The 25,935-nt window shown below is 37.1% G+C and overlaps 1 protein-coding gene across 8 annotated transcripts in view; it reads left to right on the top strand.

Annotated features, from left to right (window-relative positions):
• tafa5a (TAFA chemokine like family member 5a) overlaps positions 1-22,399 on the top strand; it is a 684,328-nt gene extending 661,929 nt beyond the window's left edge. For 4 of the 8 annotated variants that reach the window (XM_062064580.1, XM_062064579.1, XM_062064581.1 and 1 more), the window contains one exon: positions 22,043-22,398. In XM_062064580.1, the coding sequence (XP_061920564.1) occupies positions 22,043-22,051 (9 nt within the window). In that variant the 3' untranslated portion in view covers positions 22,052-22,398. Of the gene's footprint in view, positions 1-22,042 lie in introns of all 8 variants that reach the window. The other 4 variants (XM_062064576.1, XM_062064575.1, XM_062064578.1 and 1 more) reach the window with 3 other exon arrangements.
• The last annotated feature ends 3,536 nt before the right edge of the window (positions 22,400-25,935 follow it).

Below are 25,935 nucleotides of genomic sequence, written 5' to 3'. Positions count from 1 at the left end.
TACTACTATCAGGAGACACCGAACCAAACACTGGACATGTAAATACACGGTTAATGTGTATTCGACGCCTGTCGAAGCTTAGCAATGCTGTTGCTAACGACGCTAACTTAACAACGGGACCTTGTCAGAGCTATGATAAAAACATTAGCGCTCCACCTACGCCAGCCAGCCCTCCTCCGCTCATCAACACCCGTGCTCACCTGCGTTCCAGCGATCGACGGTGCGGTCGGCGGACCGGAGACGTAGGAAGTCAAGGTGAGTTCGGCGCTAGCGCGTCTGCTATCCAACAAAGTCCTCCTTGTTGTGTTGCTACAGCCAGCCGCATACACCGATCCCACCTACAACTGTCTTCTTTGCAGCCTCCATTGTTCATTAAACAAATTGCAAAAGATTCACCAACACAGATGTCCAGAATACTGTGGAATTTTGTCGAAGAAAACAGAGCTCTGTGTATTGTGTCCAAAAGGGTCCAAACACTTCCGTGGACCTCGCGACGTCACGCGCATACGTCATCCTCCAAAGGCGTTTTGAACCGGAAGTTCCCCGGGAAATTTAAAATGGCACTTTATAAGTTAACCCGGCCGTATTGGCATGTGTTGCAATGTTAAGATTTCATCATTGATATATAAACTATCAGACTGTGTGGTCGGTAGTAGTGGCTTTCAGTAGGCCTTCAATTTCAAATGCTGTTTCTAAAAGTATAAATACAATATTTTGTATTCAAATTTGTTATTATTATAAAAATGTGCCAATTACTGAATTTTTTTTTTTGTGTGTGTTTTACTAATATTGTATCAACATTTTTAATTTCATTAGTACAATAATACATTTATTTTAATTGTTTTTGTTTTTTTTAAAACACGTGTGCTGCCTTGGAAAAATACAAAATATTACATTTCAGATAATGTATGTAAAAATACAAAACATTTTCATTCTAATGTTTTGTAATATTGAGATTATTGTTACCTTTATTATAATTTCCAAAATTTGAAAAAAATGTGTTGAAAATTGAAACATTTGGAAGCTTTTTGTGTACAAAGCCATGTACAATAGTTATGATTCACTATACTACTATGTTATTTCCTTGTTCAGTTTGAGAATAATAATATTTATAATAATTTCCGGACTATAAGCCGCACCTGACTATAAGCCGCACCAGCTAAATTTAGGGGAAAATACAGATTGCTCCATATATAAGCCGCACCCGACTATAAGCCGCAGGGTTTTGATGTGTAATTACCGTAGTATATAGGGGTTCCTGCTACCACGGAGGGGATTGTCGGGACAGAGATGACTGTTTAGGAACGCAAAGCGTCCCATTTATTAACAATAAATCTTTCAATCAAACTTTCACATCTTTGACATGGCGAACAGCATTCGTGCAGAGTACAAATAATACAACGGTGCAAAGTAATACAAAGTGCTCGCCTGTACGTTATCAAAATAACCAGCCTACCGGTATATGAAAAGTCAGTCTTTAATCATTGTGTCATCGTCTTCCTCCTGCGTACTAAAACCACCGAAATCCTCTTCGTCGGTGCCGGAGAAGAACAGGCTGTATATAAGCCGCACCCTTGTATAAGCCGCAGGCACCAGAACGAGGGGAAAAAGTAGCGGCTTATAGTCCGGAAATTACGGTACATTTAAAATTCTACTCACGTTTTTAAATGAAGAAATATGAAGTCAGATAATAATAAAAAAACGGATAAATCGCCGACTTGCTGGTGTTTGCAAAGTAATGGAAGCACTAAGAGACGCCAGGAAGGCAGAAGAGAGACACTTCATCCTGAATGATAGCAAATGAGAGTAAATGTACTGACGTAAGTTACCACTCAAACGCTGCCTTTCAAAGCACTCTCTTTTGCCAAATGTAATCTCAGCAATCCTCCTCCTCCTCTCCCAAGAGCTCGCTGTGCTTTGTGTCCGCCACCATTTCAGACCGCCGCTTGGCTAAATGGCGGCGCCTTTAGAGGAAGGGGGGGGGGGGGGAAGCGAAACAACCCGAGTCGTGCACGCCTTACGCTTAACAATACCTACTATTACACAATCATGGCAGCCGTCCTGGAACCACCTCAAGCTGGAGGCCCTCCTGGAATCTACTGAAGTTCTGGGTCGGTACTGGCTTGTGTAATTGATCCCTCTGGGCCCTGCAGGCACATCGGAACAGAATCCCCACTAAGAAGACGACTGCACGGCCCGCTCAGACATGCAGAGAGGCTGCTGCTGCTTTCTTGCCGTTTCTTGCTTCCAACCTCCATTTTGGATCCTCTTTTAGAAGCGCGGATTCAACATTTGTCAGGTTTTAGTTCACTGGCCGATCCAAGTGGAATGCTTCAGAAATGGGTCTCAAGTAGAGATGTCCGATAATGGCTTTTTTACCGATATCCGATATTCCGATATTGTCCAACTCTTAATTACCGATTCCGATATCAACCGATACCGATATATACAGTAACACATTATTATGCCTAATTTTGTTGTGATGCCCCGCTGGATGCGTTAAACCAGCTAATTGTTTACCGGCCCGCCACACATTCTGGAAATACTATTGTAAAAATAAAAAAGAACATTAAAAAAAAGTGGAATGAGGTGAAATCTAACGAGAAAAAGTTGCAATGTTGACACAAAAGCTGCCATGCAGGCTGTTTTTTTTTTCTTTTTTCTTTCTTTCTTTTTCCTTTTTTGCCATTGCTCAAAAAATAATAATAATAATGACAAAAAATCCATGTTATAATGAATTATTTTCAGGGCTCAAATTACTTCAAATATTTTGCTTTAAAATATTTTATGTGGTGAATATTGCATATATTGTGTAGTAGCCATATAAAAACATCAACGTTTTCTTTGACAAAAGCGCATAAAACAAACAAAATAATAGTTCCAGCATAAAATCGAACGATATATCTGAAGTTGATCTCGTAACTTAAGTGTTGAAAGTAAAAGAAAAACCTAATAAAAATGTATCACTTTATGAGTGGGGCACCTTTTGGATCCCAAATATATTTAGTGATTTTTTATTTATCTTTTCACTGTGATTACTCCAAAATATGAAAGAATTAAAATCAATGGTGTCCTGCATTATTGATATTTTAGGGCTCTAATTACTAAATACTGCATATTTCAGTTTTACTACAAAAAAAACTAAGTTGTTTTTGACAGAAAAGCCATAAAACATTTTTTTTAATTTGTATTACTTTATATCAACTTGAAGTTGATATAGAGATTTACTGTAAGCGTTAAATAATTAAAAAATAATAATAATCTGACTTATTTTTTAACATTTTAATGACTGAGACCCTTTATGGTCCCCGGGACCCCTAAAGGTAAAATAAATAAAAAAATCCATATATTTTGTTATGGTTTGAAAATGAAAAATATCAAAATGGCCCCCACATGCTTAAATTTGTCCGTGTGCGGCCCTCAGTGGGAAAAGTTTGGACACCCCTGCGTTAAACGATGTAACTTTACCATAAATTGATTAAAGTGGACCCCGATTTAAACAAGTTGAAAAACTTATTCAGGTGTTACCATTTAGTGGTCAATTGTACGGAATATGTACTGTACTGTGCAATCTACTAATACAAGTTTCAATCAATCAATCAAAAACAAGGTTTTCCAAAATAAGAGAGCAACTTCAACTCCAGTTATGGAAAAAAGTGCCAAACTGGCACTGCCATATTTATTATTGAAGTCACTAAATGCATTATTTTTTTGAACATGCCTCAAAACAGCAGCTTTGAATTTGGGACATGCTCTCCCTGAGATAATCCTAATACCCACTACAACTATGGGAAATACTATACTTTGACTTTCACAAAGTGCATTATTTTTTAATTTTTTTTAAACATGCCTCAAAACAATATTGTAGCGTCCCGGAAGAGTTAGTGCTGCAAGGGCTTCTGGGTATTTGTTTTGTTGTGTTTATGTTGTGTTACAGTGCGGATGTTCTCCCGAAATGTGCTTATCATTCTTGTTTGGTGTGGGTTGACAGTGTGGCGCATATTTTTGTAACATTGTTAATGTTGTTTATACGGCCACCCTCAGTGTGACCTGTATGGCTGTTGATCAAGTATGCCTTGCATTCACTTATGTGTGTGTAGAAGCCGCATATAATATGTGACTGGGCCGGCACGCTGTTTGTATGGAGGAAAAGCGGACGTGACGACAGGTTGTAGAGGACGCTACGGGCAGTGCCTTTAAGGCACGCCCCCAATAATGTTGTCCGGGTGGAAATCGGGAGAAATTCGGGAGAATGGTTGCCCCCGGAGATTTTCGGGAGGGGCACTGAAATTCTGGAGTCTCCCGGGAATATCGGGAGGTTGAAACCGATACCGATAATTTCCGATATTACATTTTAAAGCATTTATCGGCCGATAATATCCGCAGGCCGATATTATCGGACATCTCTAGTCTCAAGTGAACTCTGGTGTGGACACGACACGGACCAGTATTAAAACGCCGTATTGTCCGGACTCTGGAGCGCACTCTGGAGTAGGCAAATAATCACCGTAAAAAAATCCAGCTGCAAACGAATAATACAAAAAATTACATTAAAATTGACCTGAATATTATATTTTATTACTGTATTTTCCGGGCTATTGAGCTGAAATTTTAGAAGACAAATATTTTTTTTCCATATATTAGCCGCAGAGGACCTATAAGTCGCTGATATTTACGTTGTGAAATAAATTATTTAGACGGAAATATTTTGTAAATGTTTATTTATATACCTCATTGTATCCAAACGGTGTCTGTAACACGGCAGTAAAACGGATGATCAAACAAAACAGAAGTCATCGTCATGGACCCACTAGCTGCGGAAGCCAGCTCTCTAATCCAGTGGTCCCCAACCACCGGGCCGCGGCCCGGTACCGGGCCGCACAAGAAATTTAAAAAAAAAAATAAATAAATAAAAAATTTTTTTTTTTAGATGAAATCAACATAAAAACACAATATATACATTATATATCAATATAGATCAATACAGTCTGCAGGGATACAGTCCGTAAGCACACATGATTGTATTTATTTATGTAAAAAATAAAAAAAATAAAAAAATAAAAAATGTATATACCAAGTTAATGACGCCAAAAGGGACAAGCGGTAGAAAATGGACGGATGGATGTTTTATTATTATAATCAAATGACAGCAGTAATTTCCATGGATTATTTTCTAAAATAAGTGTTTTGGCCCACTTACAATGACAGTAACACAACATATAGTTTTTCATGAGCTGTGTACTAGCATTGTATGTCTGGGTGGGGGTCCTGCTTTGGAAATAATTTGTACCCCTTTCCGATATCGCATTTAGTTCCCACTAAAACATTCACATTTTGCACAATGAGATGTAAACATGGGATCATGTGTACATTCCTGTAACATTCTGTTTGTAAAATATATCTTTATTAGTATTTATTTAATATAATAACATCATTTCATGATTAATATTTATAAATTAAGATTAAATTAAGAAAAAAAACATTTTATTTTTCACTAAAGAAGGGTTCGGTGAAAGCGCATATGAAACTGGTGGGGTTCAGTACCTCCAACAAGGTTAAGAACCACTGGTATAGACACTATTAGCTGCTAGCCGCTTGTCAGCCGGGGGACTAAAAATAAACAAAATTTTAGCCATAGGGGATCGGCCTTAAAAGTAATTAATCTGCCCATACTGATGGTAGCTGATAAATCGATCCATCCATAACAAGTGTAAACGCTAACGGACGTTAGCAAGGCGCTAACACATCAATCCCAATGGCTTCCTCTCCTAAGTGTGGGGGAGAGTGTCTCCCGACCAGTGAAACAGTGTCAAGTGCTAATGCCTGCTGCCCAAATTGCCAATAATGGTGCGTTTCAGCCTGAAAACACATAATTGATTTCATAAAGTAGGACCTGATTGATGGCTAGTGCTCCGAGAGCGAGCAGCTGTCTTAACTCCCGACAAGCAGACGCTTGCAAATGGCCATCGTCGTACATTTCTACTTTTACAAATGTCAAATTAGACAGTAATTACTTGGAAAGTATGAATGAGAGCTGCCCAGCAATACAATATCAATTACTTGAGTCGTTAATGCACTCCACTGGCTTGGACTGCGAAAAATGGAGTACAGTCGTCCTGTGGTCTGGCCCAAAGATTGTTGTGGCCCCAAGATTTGGCTATGGGAGCCTGAGTGCATTAAAGACACAACCAACAATAATGCAGTTCAGGTTTTTTTTTATAATTAAATATCAATAAATAAGGTATTATTAATCTTTTTCATGTAAATATTTGTACATCCTCATATATGAACAAAAAGACTACAATTCAGTTCAATCCAATATGTTCAATAGTCATGTTTATATCAATCAATCATCAATCAAAGTTTATTTATAAAGCCCTTAATCCCTAGGGTCTCAAAGGGCTGCACAAGCCACAACAACATCCTCGGCTGAGATCCCACAACATATATTCCAGATAATGTCCAAATATTACATTAAAAGTAAAAAAAAAAAAATTACAAATATTGAAGAAAAGTGATACCTCCTACTGTAGGGAAGTCAATTCAAAACTGCAATACCGTTTTGGCATTAATTAAAAAAGTAAACAAAACACAATAAATTGGCAAAAAACTATGGAAAGACATGTTCTTCAGACAGTATAAGGTAAAGGAAGAGGTTCAGCTACAATAAAAACTTAAATAGTATGGTTGTTTAAGAAATACCACCGTAAATCTGTCACAATGACAGCATACGCAGTGATGGTAAATTAGCGATCATCTCTATGGGATTTGGAATAGATGCGGCCGCGACGCTGCTAAACTGAGTTTATGTATTACAAAGAACATGTTGACTCACTGCTGAATAGAAGCTTAGCAGAAACAAAATATAACTGTATCCAATAATCTATCGATTATTGTGTTTGATTAATCGAGTAATCTATCGATTATTGTGTTTGATTAATTAAGTAATCTATTGATATTTTCTTATTAATAAAGTAGTCTATCAATAATTGTGTTTGATTAATCAAGTAATCTATCGATTACTGTGTTTGACTAATTAGGTGATCTATCAAATATTGTGTTTGATTAATTGAGTAATCTATCAATTATTGTGTTAGATTAATCAGGTAATCTATTTATATTTTTATTAATACAGTAATCGATCAATAATTGTGTTTGGTTAGTTGAGTAATCTATCGATTATTGTGTTTGATTAATCAAGTAATCTATTGATTATTGTGTTTGATTAATCGAGTAATCTCGATTATTGTGTTTGATTAATCAAGTAATCCATCAATTATTGTTTGATTAATCGAGTAATTATTGTGTTTGATTAATTGAGTAATCTATTGATTAATGTGTTTGATTAATTGAGTAATCTATTGATTATTGTGTTTGATTAATCGAGTAATCTTGATTATTGTGTTTGATTAATCAAGTAATCCATCAATTATTGTTTGATTAATCGAGTAATTATTGTGTTTGATTAATTGAGTAATCTATTGATTAATGTGTTTGATTAATTGAGTAATCTATCGATTATTGTGTTTGATTAATCAAGTAATCTATTGATTATTGTGTTTGATTAATCGAGTAATCTCGATTATTGTGTTTGATTAATCAAGTAATCCATCAATTATTGTTTGATTAATCAAGTAATTATTGTGTTTGATTAATGGAGTAATCTATTGATTATTGTGTTTGATTAATCAAGTAATCTATTGATTATTGTGTTTGATTAATCGAGTAATCTCGATTATTGTGTTTGATTAATCAAGTAATCTATCAATGATTGTTTGATTAATCGAATAGAATAGAATATATCTTTATTGTCATTGTACATTGTACAACAAAATTGCAAGCAAACTAATTTAGTGCAAATTCATAATGACATATAAAAAACATAAAAACATGGTACTCAGATAAATAGGTAAAAATAGTACATAAAATACCAAGACTACAACTCACTTGCAAAGTCATTCTTTTTTTTTAAATTTTCTAGTGTTTCTTAACCATAGGGCTGGAGCCCATTTATGGGCCGTGAACGACCCCTTGACACTTTTAGGATCCGTTTTTTGGTTTATATCGATACTTTTTTCAGAAAAGTGATGCCAAATGAGTAGCGTGTAAATATCGATATATCGATACCACAGGATCGATACGCACATCCCTACCCTAGATGACCGCCATAAAATATATGTTTCTCAGCTGTGGTCCACAGCGGTACTCTGTGTAATACACTTTTCCACCACTTGTGGCAGTAATGAGACTGTCAAACAAACACAAGTCTGGAGCTAAAGTTATAGAGAAGTTTCTTAAGCGCAAAAACTAGGACCAAAGTGGTGAAGCCGCATTTTCATTTGCATTTTAATTCTATTGACAATTTAGTTAAGAAACATATTCATTATTTATGTATTTTAGCACAACATAATTGTATGTACATTTATTTTTCCTCAGTTATTTGAGTACCCTCTTATGCAAAATAGTTGGTTATTATTTTTCTAACCAGCCTGACCTACGCCTGAAGTTGATGTGTTAAATAAATAATCATCTTTGTGATTAACACATGTTTTCATATCATTTGAGTGTAAGCAGGTTGGATTAATTATTAAATACGATTAAAATCATTAGTAAGATTACTAATTCAGTGTTAATATTTTAGTGGGCCCCGGGCCCCTCTGTAGTGGATAAATTGGGCCTCAAGGTAAAAAAAAATTAAGAACCCCTGCTCTAAAAGAACCTCATTGAGTGTTTATGCCAGGGGCCGGCCTGATGACACAAACCCAGTTAGTGCTGCTGGTGTTTACGAAATGTGGGGATGGTTTGTCTGGTATTTCTAATTATTTATAAGTCAGGAGCAACAGAGCCATTGTTGTATTAATCAGCGTATGTGTGACAGGATGTAAATTTAGTTACTAGTAGAATACAGTGATTGTAAGTAGCAGAGTAAGCTCTTGAGTTGTATTACTACCGGTATGTCATTTTATATTCGCAACTTTAAAATGTTTTATTGTTTATGGCAACAGAAAAGCACCGTTATTTGTACTGTATGGAGCTAATTAGGGCTGCAAATCTTTGGGTGTCCCACGATTCGATTCAAGATCGATTCTTGGGGTCACGATTTGATTATAAATCGATTTTTTCGATTCAACTCGATTCTCGATCCAAAAAAGATATTTTTCCGATTCAAAACAATTCTCTATAATATACATAGGAATTCAGCAGGATCTACCCCAGTCTGCTGACATGCAAGCAGAGTAGTAGATTTTTGTAAAAAGCTTTTATAATTGTAAACGACGATGTTTTATCAACTGATTGCAATAATGTAAATTTGTTTTAACTATTAAATGAACCAAAAATATGACTTATTTTATCTTTCTGAAAATATTGGACACAGTGTGTTGTCAAGCTTATGAGATGCGATGCAAATGTAAGCCACTGTGACACTATTGTTCTTTTTTATTATTATTTTTTAAAATAAATATCTAATGATAATGTCAATGAGGAATTTTTGATTCACTGCTATGTTGAAATTGTTACTAATATTGATACTGTTGTTGATAATATTCATTTTTGTTTCACTACTTTTGGATTGTTCTGTGTCTCCTCTCAATTGCTCTGTTTATTGCAGTTCTGAGTAGAGATGCCGATATATGCGTTAAAATGTAATATCGGAAATGATCGGTATCGGGTTTTTTTATTATCGGTATCGGTTTTTTTTTGTTTGTTTTTTTAATTAAATCAACATAAAAACACAAGATACACTTACAATTAGTGCACCAACCCCAAAAACCTCCCTCCCCCATTTACACTCATTCACACAAAAGGGTTGTTTCTTTCTGTTATTAATATTCTGGTTCCTACATTATATATCAATATATATCAATACAGTCTGCAAGGGATACAGTCCGTAAGCACACACGATTGTGCGTGCTGCTGGTCCACTAATAGTACTAACCTTTAACAGTTAATTTGACTCATTTTCATTCATTACTAGTTTCTATGTAACTGTTTTTATATTGTTGTACTTTCTTTTTTATTCAAGAAAATGTTTTTAATTTATTTATCTTATTTTACTAATTTTTTAAAAGTACCTTATCTTCACCATACCTGGTTGTCCAAATTAGGCATAATAATGTGTTAATTCCACGACTGCATATATCGGTTGATATCGGTATCGGTTGATATCGGTATCGGTAAGTAAAGAGTTGGACAATATCGGAATATCGGATATCGGCAAAAAGCCATTATCGGACATCCCTAGTTCTGAGTGTTGCTGGGATCGGGTTTGGTTTTGGAATTGGATTGCATTGTTATGGTATTGCTGTGTATTGTTTTGTTGGATTGATTAATTAAAAAATTAAAAATTGGATTTTTGAAAAATGAGAATCGATACTGAACGTGAGAATGGCGATTTGAATTCCGAATCGATTTTTTTCCCCACACCCCTAGAGCTAATGTTATTGTAATGCCAGCATTAATAAGAGCCATTGTAGTACTGGACGGCTACAGCAGGGGGCGCGTTGTGCTGGGAGCTATACTAGAGGACACCTGACTTCCTCCTTGCAGTCATTACAGACGTGAGCAGAACGAAGTTGTGTCCTCGTATCTGTATAACTCAAACATCGCCCTTCTCAGGTACAAGTGTCTTTATGTAAATAGTTTTACCCCCGAATGTATCTTTATAGTGTTGAAACATGTTTGAAAGAGTATATTTTTATGATATGTGTCTTTTCGGTCGACAAGGCTTTATATATGACCAAGCTAATGCTAAAGCTAATTGCACTGCCGATGTTGAAGCGGATGCTAACTGCATCAACAGTGTTACATTTATAGAAAGGTACTGTGCGTAGTTAATTATTAATCTGTGTATATTGCTGCTGAAATGTGTATTTAATACAGTTTCGGGGACTAATTCAGTGTAGTTTGTTTAATATTAAGGAATAACTACAAATGTGCGCTACATTCGCTAACCGTGTTACAAAAAAGATCAGTTAGAATAATACATAATGTTGGATATAGAGAACATACAAACCCTTTATTTATTAAGTCAAAAATATTAAAGTTTGGTGATTTGGTAAAATTGCAAACAGCTAAAATGATGTACAAAGCAATCTATAACCTGCTACCAAAGAATGTACAACAATTCTCAACTAAAGAGGAGAAATATAACCTTAGAGGAAAAAATAATTTAAAACATGTATATGCACGTACAACACTTAAAACTTTTAGCATATCAGTATGTGGAATCAAATTATGGAATGGATTAAGTAAAGAAGTTAAAAATTGTACTGATATGATGCAGTTTAAGAGGTTGTTCAAAATAATAGTGCTTACAAAGAAGAATTATGAGAAATACTTCTAACCTTATTAAAATAAGATATTCTTCATCTCAGTATGTTAATAATGACTGAATTAATTAATTACATATTATAAAACCGTTGTATATACTAATTCATAGATGTTATTTTATTTTATAAAAAGGTCAGTAAATGATTCTATATCATTGTAAACGCTTTGAAGTGGGAAAGGGGTAGGATTAAATAAGCTTTGCTTCTTCCTACTCCTTTTCGGGCATGATGTAAAATGAAATGATATGACATTGTGTGATGTATTAAGATGTAAGTGAGTTCATGTTCGAAATAAACTAAAGAAAGGAAGAAAGAATGATAAGTGACTTTTGTCTGTGATGAGGTGGCGACTTGTCCGGGGTGTACCCCGCCTTCCGCCCGAATGCAGCTGAGATAGGCTCCAGCACCCCCCGCGACCCCAAAGAAGGGACAAGCGGTCGAAAATGGATGGATGGATGGAAGTGACTTTTGTTCCTAAAACAATATAGGCTTACTGTATTGGGTGAACCTTTGTATTTATTTGTTGAGACATCTTCAAAATACTGTTACACTAAGGTCAAGTCTATTAGTGCAAAGAACAGGAAAACCTACTCGATTATTTGAATGCAAAATTCGTATGATAATACTGGAGTGCATTTTATGTTTGTTGCAATACTGTGTACTTGTACATGTTTGGTGTTTGGTTTGTTGCAGTCATTACAGACGTGAGCAGAACGAAGTTGTGTCCTCATATCTGTATAACTCAAACATCTCCCTTTTCAGGGCGATTACACATGCAGAGGTAGATAAAGCTGTTTATAATAGTCCACATGCAGCTACTGTAATCTTGTGCAGGTCATCAGAGAGCCAGGTGGTTATTTGCTTGTCTACTACAGTGCACAGCTGAGCTCTCCATTATTGTCTGATTAACCGAGTAATCTATCGATTGTAATAGATTAATCCAGTAAAATATCATTTATTGTGTTAGATTAATCAAATAATCTATTGATATTTTTTGATTAATAAAGTAATCTATCGATAATTGTGTTTGATTAATCGATTAATATATCGATTATTGTTAGATTAATCAAGTAATGTATTGATATTTTTTTATTAATAAGGTAGAATCGAGTAATATATCTATAATTGTGTTTGATTAATCAAGTAATCTATCAATTATTGTGTTAGATTAATCAAGTAATCTATTGATATTTTTTGATTATTAAAGTAATCTATCGATAATTGTGTTTGATTAATGGAGTAATCTATCGGTTATTGTTAGATTAATCAAGTAATTTATTGATATTTTTTTATTAATAAAGTAATCTATCGATAATTGTGTTTGATTAATCGAGTAGTCTATCGATTATTGTTAGATTAATCAAGTAATGTATTGATATTTTTTATTAATATAGTAATATATCGATAATTGTTTGATTACTCGAGTAATCTAGCTATAATTGTTTGATTACTTGAGTAATCTAGCTATAATTGTTTGATTAATTGAGTAATCTATCGATTATTGTGTTAGATTAATCAAGTAATCTATTGATATTTTTATTTTTTTAAAGATTAAAGTACCAATGATTGTCACACACCAGTGGGCAGCAGCGGCGCCGCGCCCGGGAATCATTTTGATTAATAAAGTAATATATCGATAATTGTGTTTGATTAATCGAGTAATTTATCGATTATTGTGTTTGATTAATCGAGTAATCTATAGATTATTGTGTTTGATTAATTGAGTAATCTATCGATTATTGTGTTTGATTAATCGAGTAATCTATCGATTATTGTGTTTGATTAATCGAGTAATCTATCGATGATTGTGTTTGATTAATATAGTATTGATTACTTGGTTTGATTAATCAAGTAATTTATCGATTATTGTGTTTGATTAATCGAGTGATAGGATAAACACACTTTATAGCTTTACTGCATATTTTGGGTTAATAATTATAATAAAAAAGGATTTTTCGGTTTGACATGACCTTTATTCTTTTTTTCCAACATTGAAATTGCAATTTTAACATGTGTTTATTAGTAAAAAATTATGTTTTTAAAAAGAAATAAAGACCACCATTCTCCAATGCGCTTGTTGCAGCAGTCGTGCGAAAACTATACACACATTTTTAAAATTCAGGGTAGTCTGAATTTTATTATTTTTGTTTGTTACAAAAACTCACCCTCAAACTGGACTTTTTTGTCCATTCTTGTACATATTTGCTACATTTTTGGCCATAACATTGCTTGTATTACTCCAAATGAAATATTTGGAGAGGTTTTTTCATGTTCAATTTTAATATTTTAATTTCAATGACACACTACGAAATAATTCTAGCTCAGTTGAGTATAAAAATGTTTGGCTGTACAACTTTTTTAAAACGGTTTTGCTCAACATAAATAATAACATCTCATATTGTTGTACATTATTTTGTATTTTAACTCTTTAAATTTGATTTAATTATGTAATTTTTTTGCAAAATGTGCATAAAATGAGTTTTCATGCATACAGTAAATGTTAAAGGTCACTGGGGAAACATCAGAACTGAATATAAATAAAATTAGGAATACAACTATTCTATAATCAGAACCTTTTTAATGGCCAAGTTATTGAGTCTGTTTAGCTGATTGGAGAGCTCGCTTCCCCAGCCAGTGGGTCCTTGACGATGACTTCTGTTTTGTTTGATCAGCCATTTTACTGCCTTGTTGGGGTGACTATGTCTCCCAGCTGGCCTGGGAAGCCTCGGGATCCCCCGGGAGGAAGTAGCTGGGGAAAAAGAAGTCTTGGCTTCTCTGCTTGGGCTGCTGCCCCCTCGACCCCACCTCGTATAAGCGGAAGAAGATGGATGGATGGATGACTAAATTACAAAAAAAAACAACTTAAATAACTAATAGATAATGCAAGACTAATAAATAGTAGAGCCGTGGTGAATAGCGCAAAAGGATGATGACGTACGTGAGCATGAGTTAAGACATTCACAATGCCAGATTACTTCGATGCATTGTTGTTAATTTTGGAGAAAATAGTCACATTTTTCATATTTACTGTATACTCCCTGAAGACTTTGTTGTCCCCGCGGCAAATTGTTCGTTTGAAGTCATTTTAGATGGGAGGCCACATGGCGAAAAATGTACTCCCAAGTGGGCCGGACTGGTAAAATCACGGCACGATAACTTAAAAATAAAGACAACTTCAGATTGTTTTCTTTGTTTAAAAATAGAACAAGCACATTCTGAAAATGTACAAATCATAATGTTGTTGTTTTTTTTTTACACTTACATGTTGCGGTTAATAGTATTCTTTCTTTATTTGTTGTTATTTATACTTTCTAAATAAATTATGTGCTAATGTTCATCAGTCAACTCATTGGTGTTAATTTTCAATCTAGCAAGATACAAAAATCAAACTCAGGTAACACTTTAGTATGGGGAACACATATTCACCATTAATTAGTAACATATTGGCTCTTAATTCGTATTAAATACTCATTAATGCCTTATTCTGCATGGCCTTATTATACAACCAGTAAGCCATTAACTAAGAGTCTTCCCTCAATAACCTCAGAATTATTGCTTATTAGTAACCCTAACCCTTATATGTTCCCCTAGTGTCCAAATAACTCTAAATTAAAGTTAAAGTTAAAGTACCAATGATTGTCACACACACACACTAGGTGTGGCAAAATTATTCTCTGTTTATGACCCATCACCCTTGATCACCCCCTGGGAGGTGAGGGGAGCAGTGAGCAGCAGCGGTGGCCGCGCTGCTCACTGGTGATTTAACCCCCAATTCCAACCCTTGATGCTGAGTGCCAAGCAGGGAGGTAATGGGTCCCATTTTTACAGTCTTTGGTATGACTCGGCCGGGGTTTGAACTCACAACCTACCCATCTCAGGGCGGACACTCTAACCACAAGGCCACTGAGTAGGTTTTTAATTTTAAGTTTTTAAATTAAAAGTCTTTGTTACTTTAATAAGCAACTAATTAATGGTGAATATGTTCCCCATACTAAAGTGTTACCCAAAATCAAATTACAGTATGTTATTTATAGGGATGATGTTTGATAAGGAATTATCGAGTTCGAGCCTATTATTGAATCCTCTTATCGAACCGATTCCTTATCGATTCTCTTATCGAGTCCAGATAGGTTGTTGTATATGGAAAAAAACACACAATATTTGGTTTAACAAAAGCTCACTTTTATTATATAATAAAAAAATAAAATCTAATAAATAAATAAATATTGACTGTTACCCACCTAAAAAAATTAAATAAAATAAATAAATATTGACTGTTGTTACCCAAAGTATATTAAGTGGGATTTTTCAGAGAAACAAATATATACAGTAACACAAAAACAACCTGTCTCTGTGATCACTATAGGTGTATAAATAATAATATAGTGTTAAATAAAATCAGTTCCTTGGGCACAAAACTGAAAAAAATACAGCTCTCCAAAAAGTGCACTTCTGCTGCTATTTGACATAACTGTTTGTTATGATGCTTTGACATTTTTGCACTTTATTTATTTATTGAAAGAAAATTCTATGAAGAGAAAAGTTATTTGCAAATATGGTTACAATGCTAAAAAATGAAAAGTTAAAGCTAAAAAAAGAGCTAGAGAATATAACAACTACACTACCCAGCATGCAACGGGAGTTACGAGCATGCGCGGTAGCCCCGAAAAGTGTTTCATGTTGCCACGCTGTGAAAGTAAACGTCAAGAACTCAGCCAACACGCCTCGTCTGCATTATTTATAATTAGACAGACAACACATCTACAGTGTGATTTTGTTTTGTTTACAAGGAAAGAAAAACAAAAGTTAAAAAAGGGAGATATGTTGTATATATATGTATGTGCTGCGGTTGTTTTAAGAACGTTGCGACCGCTGCCGTAAAGGAGGTGCGTTGCTAGCCTGGTTGCTATGTTTCCGGTTGGTCGTAAAAGTGTTCGTCATGTGTTTTACCCTGCTAAAATCTCTCAGTAAAGTTATTCGATGGATTATAGCTTTTGTTTTGAACTTTATTACACCTTGGAACGCTTTTTCCCGTCCATTGTTTTCCTGCTTTCCCTATCTGCGCTTAATGACTGAGCTATGTGACGCCATTTTTTGTGATGTCCCGCGGAGCATTTCTGGTCGGGACGGGATTCAAATAAAGAATCAACTCTTTTCCTTTACTATAGTGGTCTCGATAACGGGTACCGGTTCTCAAAAAGGGATTCGAGTCCGAGGACTCTGTTCTTTTCTTATCAAACAACCGGGAAAACCGGTTTCGAGTATCATCCCTAGTTATTTATGTAGTTTGCTCATTTTCCTTAACTGGTGCACATGTGGTTTATTTTTTATTTTTTTACATATGTAGCATCATCTACATAGACACAAAGATTTGATATTGGAGGGAGTTTGGAGAGGGACTGGAAAGTCCTGGAAGAAAACATAGTATTTGATGGTTGTGTTGAAAAACCTGTTGTCAAATCTGTACGCTTGCGTACTTTGACGTGCATATCTGTGGAACCTTCGAGACAGCGACTTCCACACCGTCCATTTTGGCTGCGCCATCTTGTTTGTCTGGGGCTTGATTCTTTGCATGGAGTGAGAAGAGGAAGTCAAAGTGAAGAAATTGTGGATAAAAAGAGGAAAAGACACCTGGACACTAGCTAGCTGCTAAGCTAGCGCGGAGAAAGGCAGCGCCGGTCAGTAAGAAGCTACTCCTACAGACCGCGACCACTTCCCTGAGGACAGCAGGAACTTCACTCGGTGACAGAAAACACTGTGAGTAATGGCTTCCTGCGCGTCTTGCACCATACTCACGGAGAGGTTGGCTCTGCTAGAGGGCCGTGTCCGCCAGTTAGAGCAGAGTAATGTCGTAACTTTAGATGTTGCGGACACATCTGCTAGCGTTAGCTGTAGCGAGCTAACTAGCCCAGCTTGTAGCAGTCCTAAGCGGCCTACAAGCTACGGTGTACCGGTTGAGACGCATAATAGATTTAGCTCTTTAGCTAGTCCTACACCCCAGTCTACCGGGCACCACACCTTAGTTATAGGGGACTCCATCACCCGAAACATAAAGCTTAGCAAACCAGCCACAATAAAGTGTATCCCCGGGGCCAGAGCACCTGACATTGAAGCTAATCTTAGGGAGCTAACTCGCAACAGGCCTAGTAAACACGTACGACAGGCTAATCGCACCACTAATTATGCGAATATAGTTGTACACGTTGGCTCCAATGACACTAGAATGAGACAGTCAGAGATTACAAAGAGAAACATAGCCAGGACTTGTGATCTCGCCAGAAAGATGTCCAGGCATCGAGTAATTGTCTCTGGCCCCCTGCCTGCGAGAGGCAATGATGAGAGATATAGCAGATTAGTCTCGCTTAACAAGTGGTTGGCTAGCTACTGTAGGACGCAGGGACTAACGTTTATTGATAACTGGCCCTCTTTCTGGGGCAAACCAGGCTTGCTGATGAGAGACGGCCTTCACCCTAACCAGGAAGGCGCCATCATCCTGTCTAGAAACATAGACTACTATTTAAGTCTCACTTGACTGACTACACTAGAGCAAGCCCGGTCACAGGCAATTACAATGTCTGTTAGTCCGGGTGAGGAGTCAGTTAAGCTAGAACTAGCCAGCGCCAGGCTGGATAATCCATGTACGCATAGCAATTCTCTTAGAATAATACACAATTCACATAATGTTTTTTCTGTTGTGTCTGTGTCAGAGGTGGACATGCATTCTACTGAGGTGGCAAATTATGATATGTCCAGTCTATTGCAGCACCAAGCAAACAATCGGAAAATTCCCGTCATATCAATTCCTAGATATGGTCGAAACTATTTAAAGTGCACTACGCATAATAAACGCAACATTGTTAATATTGCCACTACGGATAATCTTAACAAAAACTCGTCAAAACAGCCCAATACCTATAATATGGGCTTTTTAAACATAAGATCATTGTCTCCCAAGGCGTTATTGGTTAATGAGGTCATTAGAGACAACAATCTTAACGTCATTGGTCTTAGCGAAACCTGGCTCAAACCGGACGAATTTTTTGCGCTCAATGAGGCATCTCCTCCTAACTATACGAATGCGCATGTTGCCCGCCCTCTTAAAAGGGGAGGGGGTGTCGCACTAATATACAATGAAAATTTCAACCTTACCCCTAACCTAAATAATAAATATAAATCGTTTGAGGTGCTTACTATGAGGGCTGTCACACCGCTACCTCTCGACCTGGCTGTTATCTACCGCCCCCCTGGGCCCTATTCGGACTTTATCAGTGAATTCTCAGAGTTCGTTGCTGATCTAGTGACGCACGCCGACAATATAATCATAATGGGGGACTTTAATATCCATATGAATACCCCATCGGACCCTCAGTGCGTGGCGCTCCAAACCATAATTGATAGCTGTGGTCTTACACAAATAATACATGAACCCACGCATCGCAACGGTAATACAATAGATCTAGTGCTTGTCAGGGGTGTCACCACCTCCAAAGTTATGATACTTCCATATACTAAAGTAATGTCCGATCATTACCTTATAAAATTTGAAGTTTTGACTCTTTGTCAACAAGCTAATAATAATAATAACTGCTATAGCGGCCGCAACATTAATGCTGCCACAACGATGACTCTTGCTGACCTACTGCCTTCGGTAATAGCACCATTCCCAAATTATGTCGGCTCTATTGATAAACTCACTAACAACTTTGACGATGCCTTGCGCGAAATTATTGATAGTATAGCACCGCTAAAGCAAAAAAGGGCCCCTAAAAGGCGCACCCCATGGTTTACAGAAGAAATTAGAGCTCATAAATTATCATGTAGAAAACTGGAACGCAAATGGCGCGCGACTAAACTTGAGGTTTTCCATCAAGCATGGAGTGATAGTTTAATAACTTATAAACGCATGCTTACCTTAGCTAAAGCTAAATACTACTCAAATCTCATCCGCCTCAACAAAAACGATCCTAAATTTCTGTTTAGTACAGTAGCATCGCTAACCCAACAAGGGACTCCTCCCAGTAGCTCCACCCACTCGGCAGATGATTTTATGAATTTCTTTAATAAGAAAATTGAACTCATTAGAAAGGAGATTAAAGACAACGCATCCCAGCTACAACTGGGCTCTATTAACACAAATACGACTGTATATACGACGGACACTGCCCTCCAAAATAGTCTCTCTATTTTTGATGAAATAACATTAGAGGAATTATTACAGCGTGTAAGTGGGATAAAACAAACAACATGTTTACTTGACCCACTTCCTGGGAAACTTATCAAGGAACTGTTTGTATTATTAGGTCCATCAGTGTTAAATATTATAAACTTATCACTTTCCTCCGGCACTGTTCCCCTAGCATTCAAAAAAGCGGTTATTCATCCTCTGCTCAAAAGACCTAACCTCGATCCTGACCTCATGGTAAACTACCGACCGGTCTCCCACCTTCCGTTTATTTCCAAAATTCTCGAAAAAACTGTTGCACAGCAGCTAAATGAACACTTAGTGACTAACAATCTCTGTGAACCTTTTCAATCCGGTTTCAGGGCAAATCACTCTACGGAGACAGCCCTCGCAAAAATGACTAATGATCTATTGCTAACGATGGATTCTGATGCGTCATCTATGTTGCTGCTTCTTGATCTTAGCGCCGCTTTCGATACCGTCGATCATAATATTTTATTAGAGCGTATCAAAACACGTATTGGTATGTCAGACTTAGCCTTGTCTTGGTTTAACTCTTATCTTACTGACAGGATGCAGTGCGTCTCCCATAACAATGTGACCTCGGACTATGTCAAGGTAACGTGCGGAGTTCCCCAGGGTTCGGTTCTTGGCCCTGCACTCTTTAGTATTTACATGCTGCCGCTGGGTGACATCATACGCAAGTACGGTGTTAGCTTTCACTGTTATGCTGATGACACTCAACTCTACATGCCCCTAAAGCTGACCAACACGCCGGACTGTAGTCAGCTGGAGGCGTGTCTTAATGAAATTAAACAATGGATGTCCGCTAACTTTTTGCAACTCAACGCTAAGAAAACGGAAATGCTGATTATCGGTCCTGCTAGACACCAACATCTATTTAATAATACCACCTTAACATTTGACAACCAAACAATTAAACAAGGAGACTCGGTAAAGAATCTGGGTATTATCTTCGACCCAACTCTCTCGTTTGAGTCACACATTAAGAGTGTTACTAAAACGGCCTTCTTTCATCTCCGTAATATCGCTAAAATTCGTTCCATCTTGTCCACTAGCGACGCTGAGATCATTATTCATGCGTTCGTTACGTCTCGTCTCGATTACTGTAACGTATTATTTTCGGGCCTCCCTATGTCTAGCATTAAAAGATTACAGTTGGTACAAAATGCGGCTGCAAGGCTTTTGACAAAAACAAGAAAGTTTGATCATATTACGCCTATACTGGCTCACTTGCACTGGCTTCCTGTGCACTTAAGATGCGACTTTAAGGTTTTACTACTTACGTATAAAATATTACACGGTTTAGCTCCAGCCTATCTCGCCGATTGTATTGTACCATATGTCCCGACAAGAAATCTGCGTTCAAAGAACTCCGGCTTATTAGTGATTCCCAGAGCCAAAAAAAAGTCTGCGGGCTATAGAGCGTTTTCTATTCGGGCTCCAGTACTCTGGAATGCCCTCCCGGTAACAGTTAGAGATGCTACCTCAGTAGAAGCATTTAAGTCCCATCTTAAAACTCATTTGTATAATCTAGCCTTTAAATAGACCCCCCCTTTTTTAGACCAGTTGATCTGCCGTTTCTTTTCTTCTCTCCTCTTCTCCCCTGTCCCTTGCGAGGGGGAGTTGCATAGGTCCGGTGGCCATGGATGAAGTGCTGGCTGTCCAGAGCCGGGACCCCGGGTGGACCACTAGCCTGTGCATCGGTTGGGGACATCTCTGCGCTGCTGACCCGTCTCCGCTCGGGATGGTTTCCTGTTGGCCCCGCTGTGGACTGGACTCCCGCTGATGTGTTGGATCCACTGTGGACTGGACTTTCACAATGTTATGTCAGACCCACTCGACATCCGTTGCTTTCGGTCTCCCCTAGAGGGGGGGGGTTACCCACATATGCGGTCCTCTCCAAGGTTTCTCATAGTCATTCACCGACGTCCCACTGGGGTGAGTTTTTCCTTGCCCGTATGTGGGCTCTGTACCGAGGATGTCGTTGTGGCTTGTACAGCCCTTTGAGACACTTGTGATTTAGGGCTATATAAATAAACATTGATTGATTGATTGATTGATTGATATTGTGACATCTAGTGGACACATTTAGAACAGCAGTCTCTTTCATTCAAAAATGTCGGCTCATTTTTATACTTAGCAAACTCATCCCGCGGGCCGGATAAAACCCGTTCGCGGGCCGTACGTTTGACACCCCTGGTTTAAACGATTAATCCAAGCAAAAGAATAGAAAATGAACGCACCATTTTTCTTTTAGTAAGCAGAAAAACATCATTTAGCTCATTTTGAAGGCAGTTGAATGTGACACTTTGATAACCAGCTGGTCCATTTCAACTGGCACCATGATCGCATTACGGCTCCGTTCCCAGGTTTTACACCCACATTTGATATTATTATTGTAGTACGAGAGCAGAGAGTGATTTAGCACCGCATATAAAAAAGAATCCAGACTGGAGACTTTCAAGAGCTTGACCCGCCATACCTCTCCCCTCCTGTCTCCCCTCAGGCCCTATGACGCAACAAGAGTCCCGCTCCACACCCTTGCACTACGGAGAGCATTGACGACCCCCTTGACAGACCGCCAAAAAGCACCACCACCTCCCCACCACTTCCACATCACAGCCAGTCCATTCCCTGGAAGTCCTCCATCCTGCACCCCGGTCCTCATGGAGGCAGCAAGGTACCAAAGGAGCCCCTCGGGAATACATTTCTATTTCTAAAACCCTAAGGATTCTCGACACTCGTGACAAAAAAAAAAAAGTCAGCTTCCCAAAAACTGCAAAAATACTACTTTATTTTTCCACTTTAAATCAGTCAGCCTTAAAAAATATGTGTTGATTATATAAGCGTGTATTTATTTTTTTTCCGAAATAATTTCCATTTAATACATTTCAGTGACTACACAGCTGTCGAATTGAATGCATTACTCATGTGATCCATCACTAAAAAAAGGTGCATTAATAATGTGTCCTTTTCAAATGTTAGGTTTTCACAGCAAATGTATTTACATATATATATATTTTTTTTGCAATTGTTCTATTGTCCCATTTTAGACTGATTGTGCAATTTAGCTGGATTTCATTCAAAACAAACAGTATAATTATTTGTGCAATTTAGCTGGATTTCATTCAAAACAAACGGTATAATTATTTGTGCAATTTAGCTGGATTTCATTCAAAACAAACGGTATAATTATTTGTACATCTACTTTGTATGTTTTGGCTTATTTGACAGAGACAGTGTACATAATCAGCATTGCTGCACTTGATGCACCAAAATTTGCCAAAAGCTGTTTTTCATCCGGTGTTCCTGGACAGATCTTAAACATGTCCACCTATAAACATCAATAAGTTTATACAGCAAACAAAGCAATTAAAAAACAAAGGGAAATAGACGTCACTATATGGTATACCTGAAAAGTACTAGAATGCAAATGTTAGCATGCTAAAATGCTAACTGCAACATGCGTCAAGTATCAAACTATTATAACGTGGGATGTGTAACTGAACAATGTGTTTAAAATACTAGGATGCAGTGTTAGCATGCTAAAATGCTAACTGTAACATGCGTCGTGTATCAAAAATATTATACCGTGGGATGTGTACTTGAAAAACATGTTTAAAATACTAGGACGCAAACGTTAGCATGCTAAAAGACTAACTGTATCAAGTATCAAAATATTATACCGTGGGATGTGTACCTGAAAAATGTGTTTAAAATACTAGGGTGCAAATGTTAGCATGCTAACTGTAACATGCGTCAAGTATCAAAATATTATAACGTGGGATGTGTACTTGAAAAACATGTTTAAAATACTAGGACGCAAACGTTAGCATGCTAAAATGCTAACTGTATCATGCGTCAAGTATCAAAATATTTTACCGTGGGATGTGTACCTAAAAAACGTGCTTAAAATACTAGGATGCAAATGTTAGCATGCTAACTGTAACATGCGTCAAGTATCAAAATATTATAACGTGGGATGTGTACTTGAAAAACATGTTTAAAATACTAGGACGCAAACGTTAGCATGCTAAAATGCTAACTGTATCATGCGTCAAGTATCAAAATATTTTACCGTGGGATGTGTACCTAAAAAACGTGTTTAAAATACTAGGATGCAAATGTTAGCATGCTAACTGTATCATGCGTCAAGTATCAAAATATTTTACCGTGGGATGTGTACCTAAAAAAATGTGCTTAAAATACTAGGATGCAAATGTTAGCATGCGAAAATGCTAACTGTAAGATGCGTCAATTATCAAAATATTTTACTGTTATTGGACTTACATTGTATCAACCTTTGCCATTAATTGTAGATAATGTCTCTGTGATGAAATGTAGTTTTGGGTAAATTCTAGATTATAAATCATGCCTCTCACCTGGATAGTAGAAGGTTGTGGACATAAACCAGGAAGTTGGTCTACTTGGAGATCCAACTTAGACATGGAGATGGCGAGAAAGACACAAAATAAATGCTTGTTTGCGGCAACTTTTTTTTTGAGGATTATGATTAATTATTCACCTAAACGGGAATATATAAACATCCCATCAGTGAGAGCAGATGTGTGCAGTAAGTGATTGTTTTATTACTTTCATAGTTTGTATTTCTTGTTTAGCACTTAGCAATACTGCTAAGTGATGCTTAGTGTTTCACGATAGCTGAATCTGTTTAGCACACAACTTTTAAAATTTGTAGGTCATCCTCCTTATATTCAGGCTCAAAAATATAAGGTTCTAGATTATCATTTGTCCCAAAGTAGTCTTTGTTGTCTTTAATGAAGTCTGCTATTATTAGTATTGTTGTTGTTGTTGAAGGGAAAAGCGAACATTGTGATGTGTCCCTGAAATTATTACACTGCCATATGCGGAGCCAAAATGTCCAGACGCTGATGATAATGTTCCCGTGTTTTTCAGACTATAAACTGCTACTTTTTTCGTACGCTTTTAAAACGGTGCGGCTAATTCATGGATTTTTCTTCGCTCACTGCCATGTTTTTGATGTGTGGGTGTGGTATTGTTTGTGCTACGGCGCCATCTTTTGGACGAGTTGTGGGCTGAAAATGTATCGATACTTCCTGTTTCTATGCCTTAAGCCTTAAGCGTTCCTGCTCGAAAAGATTCTTCATTCATACCTCCGAGCAACATTTGTAAGTTTTACAATATAACTAAAACAATTCTTACTGACTAAACCGTCCCATGTGTGATGTATGCAGGAGGGTTTTCATGCATATTTGCACATGCTATCGTAGCGTCATTAGCGAATATGCTAACATGTTTACAAGTAGATTTTTTACATTTTTTTTTGTAAATACACCAAAACATCACCGTGGAGTTAATGAGTCTGTTTAGCTGATTGGAGAGCTAGCTTTCGCAGCTAGTGGGTCCATGACAATGACTTCTATTTTTTTTGATCATCCGTTTTACTACCTTGTGACAGACACCGTTTGTAACAAATTAAGGTATGTAAGTAAACATTTACAGAATTACTTTGTATTGGTATATATTTGCGGCTTATAGTCCGGTGCGGTTAATATATGTAAAAATATAAATTTTTTCTCCAATAAAATACCGGAAATTATGTTACTCATGAGTCTGTTCATGGCTTCTAAAAATGAACTCCTTCCAGAATCATGAGGTGTATTAAATGTTTTAATTCTGCAAAGAAGTTCTGCTTTTATAAGCTCACAAAATCCCTCAAATGCAAACAAGAGACGTCATGGACACAAGAATAAAACTGAAACAACAGTCTGCTAGCTTGTTTGAAATGTTCTGATTTTTCTGCTCCGCATTCAGTTCCCAAGTGTTAGTTAAGCCGCCCAAAGAGCCACGTGCGCTACAACACAAGACCGCCATCTGTGCGCCTCTCGACTTGTTTACGCTCGTCCCGCCGTCTGCGAGGCGCCAGAATGCTCGCGATATCGCCTACCGCAGGGAAGTCAATTCAAAACGGCAATGCCGTTTTGGCATTAATTAGAAAAGTAAACAAAACACAATAAATTGGCAAAAAATATGAAAAGACATGTTCTTCAGACAGTATACGGTGAAGGAAAAGGTTCAGCTACAATATAAACTTAAATAGTATGGTTGTTTAAGAAATACGGACGTAAATCTGTCACAATGGCAGCATACGCAGTGATGGTAAATTAGCAATTATCTCTATGGGATTTTGAATGGATGCAGCCGCGACGCTGCTAAACTGAGCTTATGTATTATAAACGACATGTTGATTCACTGCTGAATAGAAGTTTAGTAGAAACAAAGTATAACTGTGTACCCAGTTTTTTTTGTACATTAATCAACATTGCTCGTAAGGACTAACATTGATTGATTGATTGATTGATACTGCAACGCTCAATTAAATGGAGAACATCCCTAAACTGTGCTAACACTGTCACT

Source organism: Entelurus aequoreus, linkage group LG12 (genome assembly GCF_033978785.1).
Source record: "Entelurus aequoreus isolate RoL-2023_Sb linkage group LG12, RoL_Eaeq_v1.1, whole genome shotgun sequence".
Lineage (NCBI taxonomy): Eukaryota > Metazoa > Chordata > Actinopteri > Syngnathiformes > Syngnathidae > Entelurus > Entelurus aequoreus.
The sequence above is the reverse complement of the archived record's forward strand: the minus strand, read 5'-3'. Positions and strand labels throughout refer to the sequence as shown.